Source organism: Propithecus coquereli, unplaced genomic scaffold (genome assembly GCF_000956105.1).
Source record: "Propithecus coquereli isolate 6110/MARCELLA unplaced genomic scaffold, Pcoq_1.0 Scaffold678, whole genome shotgun sequence".
NCBI lineage: Eukaryota > Metazoa > Chordata > Mammalia > Primates > Indriidae > Propithecus > Propithecus coquereli.
The window spans coordinates 380,528-391,300 of NW_012152818.1; the positions used below are offsets into that span (position 1 = coordinate 380,528).

General features: G+C 43.7%; 1 protein-coding gene across 1 annotated transcript; it reads left to right on the top strand.

The window, feature by feature from the left end:
* The first annotated feature begins 3,061 nt into the window (after positions 1-3,061).
* Positions 3,062-10,160, top strand: PANX3 (pannexin 3). The gene is made up of 4 exons (XM_012660772.1): positions 3,062-3,242; positions 4,429-4,571; positions 7,316-7,530; positions 9,071-10,160. The coding sequence occupies exons 1-4, from the start codon at positions 3,062-3,064 to the stop codon at positions 9,708-9,710; spliced, it is 1,179 nt and encodes a 392-aa protein (XP_012516226.1). The 3' UTR covers positions 9,711-10,160.
* Positions 10,161-10,773: the final 613 nt, after the last annotated feature.

Sequence of the window (10,773 nt, forward strand, 5' to 3'; positions counted from 1 at the left end):
AAAAAAATTTCAACATCCATTCATAATAAACACACTTAGCAAGGTAGGAATAGAAGAGAACTTCTTTAATGTGAAAAAGAATACCTACCAAAAAAGAAAAGATAAGAAAACAACCTACAATAACCACCCTGCTCATTAGCAAAATACTAAAAACTTTCCCCCTAAGAGAAGGAAGAAGACAAGGATATCAACTATCACTACTTTTATTCAATATTGTACTGAACGTCCTAACGAGTGCAACAAGCCAAGAAAAAGAAATAAAAGGCATAAATATTAGAAAGAAAAAAAGGAAACTGAGATTTTTTCATAGATGATATGGTTGTATAGATAAAAAATCCAAATGAATCTACAAACTATTAGAATCAATAATGAATTTAACAAAGTTGCTATATACAAGATCAATATATAAAAATGAGTTATATTTCTATATATTATCAACAAACAATTAGAAAACAAAATTTTTAAAAGATAGTTCACTAGTCATCAGAGAAATTCCAGTTAAAACCACAATGCATTACTACCACGTGCCCTCTAAAATGGCTTAAAAAATTTTTTTTAATTGCAAAATAGTAATGGCAAGGATATAGAACAACAAGAACCCTTAATAAGATATTGGTGAAAGGTAAATTTATACAACCACCTGGAAAACTATGGAGATGAACATATATAGCATTCGGACCCAGCGATTGCACTCCTCAGTATATACCCAACATAAATGCACACATATATTCAGCATAAGACATGTATTAGCATGTTCATAGCCACATTATTTTATAATACCCAGAACCTGAATACCCAAATGTCCATCAATTGGAAAATGGATAAACAAATTGTTTATCTATAAAACGTAAAAAAGTGAATTTCTGATACATATGACAACATGGATGAATTTCAAAATTATGTTAAGCAGACAATCCAGACACAAAAAATACATGCATATGATTCCATTTATATAAAGTACAAAAACAGGCAACAAAATGGATGGTTCTCCTAAATACAATGTGGCACAAAAGACAGGCACAAAAAAGTATAGACAGATGATTCCATTTTTATAATATATTAGAAAAGGCAAAGCTAATCTATGCTATTTGAAATTAGGACAACAATTACCTTTTGGGAAATGATAGTTATTAGAAAGGAGCACAAGGCAGTTTCTGGGATGCTAGTAATGTTCTGTCTCTTGGTTAGATGAAAATGTATTGAACTGCACACAAGATATGTGCATATTAATGTATGTGTATTATACTTCAATGAAAATGTATTTTTAAAAAGCAAAAGAATATACATGCATATAAACCAATAATAAACTTTTGGCAAAAACACATACAATTCAAAGATACAGAAATGAAAGTACCCTCTCAGTAACAGGGGATAGAAATAAAGGATCCCTTTTGCGTTCCCATGCCTGGATCAGGCCAGTTACACACAGGGCAGCTCTGAATCAGAGTTAGCCTCTAGACTGTGGGATGGGGAGAGAGGTAGCCCCAGCCCATATTTGTGGGCCCAGGAAAAATGTTCAAATAGAGGCCCACATACCATATATCTAAAAAATTAAAAGTTACAAACCAAGCTAACAAACTGTTGAATAAAATTTTGTATGCTCTATCTGCCTACCCTGACATATCACACACATACATATATATACAACCTTCATAATGATCAGGAATGCCAGGCTCAAATTTAGAATCCTCAGACTCTCCCAGGCCCCTGGCCCAATCCCTGTCTCTTCCCAACCCAGCTAAGTCCCGCACTGCAAAAAAAACCTCACAACTGCATGGGTGTACACCCCAGGACTTCTAAATTCCATCCAAACCCCAACAACCAGCCATTCCTTAGGCCTACAAGTGCATACCAGAAGCACAAGCTTCCCTGGCAGAATGTCCCTGAGGAAGAGGCCCACACAGGTCATGGAGGCAGGCTGGGGCCTGTGGGCAGGGTATTACAGAGACCCAGGCACTAGAAGAGTGGGTGCATAGGCTCTGAGTGAACACATTCCCTTGGCACGATGCACTCACTGCCTCATAGGAAGGACACAGCCAATGGGGACCAGAGTAAAGGTCAGCTTAAGGGCCTATTCTGCCAAGTTTAAGGGCAATACTAGAGACAAGACTGCCCTATTCTCCACCCACCCAACCCCACCAAAAGAGCTGATACTTGCCCTACACTTTACAGTTTACGAAGCACCTTCACATACAATATTTTTAATGAATCCTCACAACTTTGTAATAGTGTAACATACTTCCATTTGAGAGATGAGAAAACTGAGCTAAAAGTGACTTGCCTGAAGTCACACACACAAAAAATGAGCACCCCTCGGTCTCCAGTGGAGGAGCCTTCTCTCCAATTTCAAAGGTCACACTCTTTCCACTACTCAACATGGCCATGGATCCCCCAGCTCTCTAAAGAACTGATGGGCTAAAAAGGAATTGAAAATTGTAAATACATAGTTGAAATATTTTGGAAAAAGACCAGAGTCAGAGAAGGAAATTTAACACCAAATACAGAGCAGTTTCTGGGAAAAAAAACTTGGGCCTGGAGCAAAAATCATCACTGGGACAAAGACTACTATGTAGTGGTAGCAATCCTAGCTGGGTCCTGGGGGCTCCATTCCCACTCTCCAAACCACAAAATGAGGGCCTACAACACATTTAAGCAATCCCCACCCAAATTCCACACCAATTACATGGGGGGGTCTGGCTCCACAGCCCTCCTTCTCTCCACCACCCCGCTGAAAATACTTTATTAATGAGAAGGCAACTTAAAGCCACAGGACACCATCTGCTCAGACACAATCCAGAGAGAGAGCAGCCTGGCACCACCCCAGGTGAAGCCTGACCCTCCTCCAGCAAGGACCCACTAATGCCATGCCTCCCTCTAATTACCAGGGTGTCTAGCTCAGGACCTGGGCAGTTATTTAGAGAACATCGCCTGCTCCTAGCACAGATATCCATGACACAGCAGGCACTGTCTGCTCAAAGCCAGCTGCCTGAACCTGCCATCTCCTCACTCCACTATCCGGGGATCCCTCCTGCCGCCTCTGCACCTCAAGTTCAGCAGCATCATGTCTCTTGCAAATGCAGCTGCGGAGTACATGCTCTCCGATGCCCTGCTGCCTGACCGCAGGGGTCCCCGCCTCAAAGGCCTGCGCCTGGAACTGCCCCTGGACCGGATGGTCAAGTTTGTAGCTGTGGGCTCCCCGTTGTTGCTGATGTCTTTGGCATTCGCCCAGGAGTTCTCCTCTGGTAAGTTGCTTCGAAAGCCCAATGTGTAAGAGAGATTCCACTTCATATCGGGCTCTGCAAGGACTTGGGAGGTGAGACAGCACCCATGGTGACCAGGTTTCATGACTTTGGGCTGGGCTGGATAACCCAAAAGGTAGACAATGCATGAGCAAAGCAGAGGCACCAGAAAGTTTTAAAAGTCATCTCCAAAATGTTACAATAAAAAAATTAGTTGTAATTTTAGTATTCATATATATTTTATGTCATTTCAATACTTAAACTTCTAGTTTGGTTTTCATATGGATGAGAGAGGTTGGAGTCCCATAATCTTTTCAGGACCTCAGACCTCTCCATCCTAGCCGTGCTGTGAAGAAGTCTCTTACTTCCTCTGCGCCCTCTTCCTATGCCCCATCTCCAGGGTTACTGATCTGAGAACACATGTTAACTGTCTGATGGAGCTTGGCACATTAGGGGAGCTGGATAAGCTCACTGCATCCTCTCCACAAACCCCAGCCACACACAGACATGAACATACACATGGATCTAGTGCTTCAGGTGCTGGATTAACTCAGCAAATCCGCTGCCTCTATTAAAGAGAACGTGGACTTCCCCAGACTTCTGGCTTTCTTTTCTGGCTGTGCCATGAACTTACTACATCTCCTGTTGAAGGATGCCAACCTCCCACTGCCTCTTTGTCTGCCTCTTTCTGGAAAATAATGAGAAAACAAAAAGCCAGAGACTCTCCTCCAAACCCATTTTCCTTTTGGTACTACTTGCCCACCTTTTCTCTTGATTTGGGCTAAGAAATCCAGGCAAATCCTTCACATTTTAGAGTCTAAAAGGTGTCAGCTCTCTCAGGAAGGAGACGTCACCATCGAACTGCAAGGCTTCTGGTGCCAGGCTGTGGGAGCACAGGGAGCCCCCACTGCCCACCAATCTGGGAGTCTAGGGGACTCTGACAGAACAGAACCACCAGACCTAAAAGGCTGAGTCAGTCACTGGTAGGCCTGGGCCAAAGAGCGGAGTGCTGTCTAGCCATGCCCAACCCAGAAAACTGGGGCATGGGAAGAAGATAGTGCCTGCCAGACACAGAAATCAGTAAGGAGTTGTGAAGGTGACCCCTAGAAAACTGTTAGATGAGTGTCCCCAGTGTTCCCATTCATCCACTCTAGCTCAGGGCTGCCTCAAAGCTGTATTCCTGTTCCAGGGTCTCCGATCAGCTGCTTCTCTCCCAGCAACTTCAGCGTCCGGCAGGCTGCCTACGTGGACAGCTCCTGCTGGGACTCACTGGTCCACCATGAGCAGGATGAGCCTGGCCAGTACAAGATGAAATCTCTCTGGCCCCACAAGGTAAAGCAGCCAGACGTATCAGGCTAGCTCCATGGAAGAGTGGAGGGGACAGAACTGCATCCGTCTATTCCCTGTTGACTCTTACCCCCAACCCCACCCCACTTATGTTGGTCACTGACTTTCATGTTTCAGGCATTCTTCAAATGTCTGGTGATCTTTGGTTGCCCAACTTTGTCTGATTGGAAGGTTTATGCTCATGGGTGAGGCATGTAGACAGGGAGGCTTCATTTTAAGGTGATCCTTTGATCTATTTCATTGGGTAAACCTCAAATATCAGTATCTATAGTCCTTTCTCTTGGGCCAGTTGGTTTTCTCCAAGAAGAGTCATTCAATCCTTAATTTGTGGGGAAAGGAAGGGTGCAGTTGGAATTAAATCTGGCTGCCCACCATCTGGGGAGCTCGGCTGTGGGTCTCACCGTTCAGTGTTCATTCAACTGTTCCTGCCATTCTCAGTATGGTTCCCCTGCCTCAGTGGGCCCAAGTGCAGAGTTTAAACTGGTTTAATCTCTCCCCAGAGAGCAACCTCAAGGCTCTGTAAAGGGAGGGAAACAGTAGCTGCTTGAATGCCTCACGTTACAGAAAGGATCTGTGGGTCTGTTTCTCATACAGATTTTTCAAACAATTCTCCTGTTTTCAGCCCCACCTACACTCTCATTTTCAGAGGTACCTGGTGTCTCTATTTCCTGGGGCTTTCTGGTTCTGTGGTGCAAAACAGCATGCTTGCCCCTCCAGCAGCTTCCCGCCTTCCCTGCAGGCTGCTATCTTCCATAATGCGACCATTTTCCAGTTTTCAGCATTTTGGTCTCTTGTCTCCTCTCCTGTTCTCTTTGTCCTTAAAGATTACATCTTTTTTAATCCTTTACTGTTATCTTAGTGGGATTTTATGACAGATTAGTGGCAACATATATATTCAATTCACAAAGTCATATAGCATTTTCTAGGCATGACAATTTATAAGGCCTCAAATTGCCAGTTCTAGGATCCAGGCAAAACCAGAGACGGAAGGAAAGAGTTCATGAGGTTTCTGTCACTGGAATCTCAAGCAGGATTTAAATAATAACAAGTTCTATCACAGAGAGGATTGACATATCAGAAAAGGGTCAAATTGTCTGATAATCAAGATCTTTAAACCCAAATTCTCTGCCTCCACTCCAAATCTACAGAAACAGAATCTCTATGGGTACAGTGTTCATTTGTAAGGAATGTCATTTCTTAGACAGGAGTGAAAAGTTCTAATTTTCTCTCGTGGCCTCATGGTTAGGCACCTTTCCTAACATAATCTTATCTTTTTGAGTTCAGAAAACATACCCCTTTCTCCTCTACCCAAGTGCAATCAGATATGTATCCTCTCTCTTTTTCTTCAAACTCTCTAAAATTAGCATCCCTGGTTCAGGAGAAGCTATAAGTCAAGTAGTCATTAAGGGAGTACGCTCAAAAAATCACCCTGGCTCTCCCACCTACTAATGTGCAACCCTGCACAGGTTACTTCATCTTTTCATGCTTCAGTCTACTTATCTGTAAAATACAGATACTAATTCTACTGGCCTGATAGCCTCCTCGGAAAGATCAAATAAATCATGCATAATAAGCACCTAACAAAAATGTAGCTTCAAAAAGCCTTTAAGAGTAGAGATTCTACTGTGGGCAAAATAGAAGGCCCAACCCTGTGAGGTGTGGTAAGTATGATGAGGAAACCTAAGTAAAAGTTCCTATATTAGTGCACAAGGGCTGCCATAACAAAGTACCACAAACTGGGTGGCTCAGTCAACAGAAATGTATTGTCTCACAGTTCTGGAGGCCAGAAGTCCAAGATCAAGGTGTCATCAGTGTTGGGTCCCCTGAGGGCTGTGAGGGAAGGACCCGCCAGGTCTCTCTCCTCGGCTCATAGACAGAACACCCTGGGCAATCTTCCTGTATTCATGTCTCCTCTTCACCTGACTTTTTATTCTTTTAAGAACACCAGTCATAATGGATTAGGGGCCATCCTATTTCAGTAGGACCGCATTTGAAATCAACTAATTACATCTGCTACAATCCTATTTCCAAATAAGGTTTCATTCTGAGGCACTAAGGATTAGGACTTCAACTTATTAAAAAGTGGGGAACAGGGACACAATTCAACCCACGGCAGTCCCTTATCTCAGATGTAGCTAATAATATAGCTGAAGAGACAAGGTTTATGCATTCTTAAAAGTCAGTTTATATATCTACATACCTGAAAGAGCTCCCCCAGAGAATTCCAAGATAATGTCTGATGGTGCAGGCATTACCAAGAATCCAAAAATCAGAAAGGACCACTGTGCATCCGAGAAGTCCAGGAAGGCCACATGGAGAAAATGGGATTTTCGGTCCCCTAGGATGCCATGGCCACTGTTGGCTGTGATCTCTGGCTACCTACTCAGACTAACACATTTGGAAAGGGAAGGTAGGGAGAGCCTGCCTCTCTCCCTCTCTCTCTCTCTCTCTCTCTCTTTCTCTTTTTCTCTCTCTGCCCCGGGGGCCTGAGACAGATGCTGGGTCAGATAAGTGGACCTGGGGAGCATGAAGATACACATTCCTTCTCTACCAGGCTGCCCTGTACTCAGCCAGGGGAGTGGAGAGCCTCAGGTCCTGGCCTGTGGTAGCCCACTGCCCACACTACCTTCTCTTCTGAGGCAGGAACTGGGGAAAGGGTAGCCCCTCACTCAGCTGTCACTCAGGTCCCGGCAGCCCGGCCGCCCTCCTCAGCTGCTCTCGCCCCACAGGCACTCCCCTACTCCCTGCTGGCCTTGGCCATGGTCATGTACCTGCCAGTTCTGCTGTGGCAGTATGCAGCCGTGCCAGCCCTCAGCTCAGATCTGCTGTTCATCATCAGTGAACTGGACAAATCCTATAACCGCTCCATCCGCCTGGTGCAACACATGTTGAAGATCCAGCAGAAGAGCTCCGACCCCCATGTGTTTTGGGATGAGCTGGAGAAGTGAGTTGTCTCTTTCACCTTTTCCTGAAAAACTGAAAAACAAAGAACTAAAAATTAGGGCTAGTCAAGCATTAAAATGATGTCTTTGTATGGCAATCTTTAAATTATCTTCTGTGCCATCCTTCTCAAGAGTACAAAGTATTTACACATCACCTCCTTAACTTTCTATCATTTCTGTAAAGAGAAAGGACTCTGCCTCTAGTGTACAGATGACTACACTGAGCCCACAAAGGTATTCGTCTCTCTAAAGCACCACTTTCGTACACTATTCTACACTATTCCCCTCAGAAACCTCAATAGCTCCCCCCATGCTTACCAAAAAATACCCAAATTCTCCTAAATATTTGTCCAAGGCCCTCAGCATAATGTCACCAACTACTTTTTCAAACCTCTAACTAGCAGGTAACAGAAACCTTCCACTCTACCTAGGCAGTCTCCTTCCTTTCCCCTTAGCAAATCATTTATTTATTTAATCATTCCTACATCTGCACACTGGGCACTGCTCTGGGTGCTTCTGCTAAATTAGTGTGTGCTGTGAGGTGTGGGCAAGGATAGACACAGCTATACCTGCCCATGTGGGGCTTACATCCTGCTGAGAAAAACAGACAACAAATTATCGGAACACTTTGTAAAACATATGTCCAGAGATAAGTGATATGAAGAAAACAAAAAGTAAAGTGGGGGGCGGGGGGGTCTGGAAAGCTGGAGGGATGAAGAGAGGTATTGTTTTAAACAGAGTGGCCAGGCTAAGTCCTTCAAGAGGACAAGAGGACAGCTGAGCTAAGATTTGAAATCATATTGTCTTATGTTCACGCATATACTCTATCATCTGAAAAAAGTTCCTCTCTACCTTTTGAAGCCAGCTTTAAGCCAATATTCTTCATAAAGGTCTCTGAATACTCTAGCCCACACTGTTAGCTCCCTCTCCTAACTTTTGCAACTACTATGGTTTGTGTCCATCATTTTGGCAACAAATCAAGTGCTATTTTTATTTCATATTTGCATGTCTTATCTGCCCCTTCCCCAGAAGCCATACTCTAAGGTTCTTTGAGTCTAAGCAGAGACTGGCTTACATGTACCTGAACACCACAGCTCTCAACAAGTATTAGTACTAGTGACCACATTTATTTGTATAAAATGAACTGGCCTAAAAATCACAGAGTACACAGGCCAAGAATGAGAATGCATCTGTTTAGACTCCCAGTCCAGTGCTAATTTCATAAGCCTATTGCTTCCTAAGCATCCTACTTCAACCTAGAGCTTTAGTTTGCCTTGCTGGCCACAAATCCAGTGTGACTACTCATTACTCACTGACCATTCACTGGGTTTATCACATTGCACTCAACACTTGGAGAATCAAGATATACTCACACATCCGTTTTGGGTATGAAGTGTGGTTATGTTCAGGGAAGGCAGATTTTCATGTTAGCCAAGAATGCCATGTTGGAAACATAGATCTTCTGTTACTTTCCCACATAGCTCTCTTGGGGTACGGTTCTAAATGGCCTTCCTAACCATGCCTCCTGTCTTCCCCTGCCAGGGCTCGGAAAGAACGGTACTTTGAATTCCCTTTGCTAGAGCGGTACCTGGCATGTAAGCAGCGCTCACATTCACTAGTGGCTACCTACCTCCTGAGGAACTCCCTCTTGCTCCTCTTCACCTCAGCCACCTACCTGTACCTTGGCCACTTCCATCTGGATGTCTTCTTCCAAGAAGAATTCAGCTGCTCCATCAAGACAAAGCTGCTAAGCGATGAGACCCATGTCCCTGATCTGATCACATGTAGGCTGACCTCCCTGTCTGTTTTTCAGATTGTTAGCCTCTCCAGTGTGGCAATATACACCCTTCTGGTTCCAGTGATAGTCTACAACCTCACACGGCTATGTCAGTGGGACAAACGACTCCTATCCGTCTATGAGATGCTTCCAGCTTTTGATCTCCTCAGCAGAAAGATGCTGGGATGCCCCATCAATGACCTCAATGTGATCCTTCTTTTTCTCCGAGCTAACATCTCTGAGCTCATCTCTTTTAGCTGGCTGAGTGTCTTATGTGTGTTGAAGGACACAACCAGCCAGAAGCACAACATTGACACAGTGGTCGATTTCATGACTTTACTGGCTGGCTTAGAACCCTCAAAACCTAAACACCTCACCCATCAGGTATGTGGTGAACACCCATAGTTAAGAAACCATGGAGCAAGAAATTCTGTGAAAAAAAAGTCTCTCCGCTTCCTCACAAGCCACAACTACTAAAACAACAACAACAAAAAAATACACACTTTAGAACTGCTAAGCTTGGATTCAGCTGAATCATCTATCCTATATCATGTTATCCTAAAGGTGAGAAGCTGTAATAAAGACATGGAAGTAAAATGTTAAAGCTGGAGCTGAAGAGCCAAAGAACTAAAAATTAGGCCTAGAGCATTCTATGAGGATAGGATAAACAAACAAATAAATAGAAATAAAGTCTAGACATTCTACAACGAAAGAAGACTCTAAAGGCTATTTATTAAGGCACATTCTTCTCACTACATTCATTCCATCACCCTCTAGGATATACACTCAGCTTACCCCAAAGAGCAAGTGAGGCAATCTGTTAAGAGATTAATAAAGATGTGGAACTCCTGGAAACCTTTTGGTGTCACCTGAAATCCCAGGAATTTGCCTGGCTTGCTTTGTGGAAGTCATCATCCTTGCCGAGGCTCCCTGTGGGCAGGAAAGTGAGCCAGAAGTTAATGAAGGCTTCAATTTGTAATCTGATCTTAGAGTTTAAGGACATAGTAGAACAAGGCCAGGGCCATGCCTCAGCCATGAGTGAAGCCCTGGGGTGTCCAGACCATTTTTCATCATCTAAACCAGGGATTCATTTCACCAAGGGCTGGGATTACGCCTTGCGGACTCCTTCACAACTCTTAATGGGCCCAGGTATGCTTTTAATAGCCCAGGGGTTACTATACCTTCTCTTAGAGCTAATCACTGAATAGCAACCACTTAGAACTAAACAGGATAGACAGTAAAGTACTACTGAATCCTCTTCCCTAATTCATCTGCCATCTTAGCTCCTAACTCCCATTCCTGCACCTGGATTTAATGGAACCTTGATCCGACTCCAAAGGCCATGCTCAGCCACAATACCATGTTTTCTCTCATTTTGTATTTCTTTTTAGGGATGCACATTATGTATTTCTTCAGAGAATTTTTGCATAGGCCATTTAGATTCTTCTTATATAGGTAAATGGAACAG

What these genes read in the sequence shown, in the direction of transcription:
- PANX3 (XM_012660772.1), top strand. Translation starts at nt 3,062, where the DNA reads ATGTCTCTTGCAAATGCAGCTGCGGAGTACATGCTCTCCGATGCCCTG. An exon ending in CGCCCAGGAGTTCTCCTCTG is followed by an intron (nt 3,243 to 4,428) that starts GTAAGTTGCTTC and finishes TTCCTGTTCCAG; the next exon opens with GGTCTCCGATCAGCTGCTTC. An exon ending in AATCTCTCTGGCCCCACAAG is followed by an intron (nt 4,572 to 7,315) that starts GTAAAGCAGCCA and finishes CTCGCCCCACAG; the next exon opens with GCACTCCCCTACTCCCTGCT.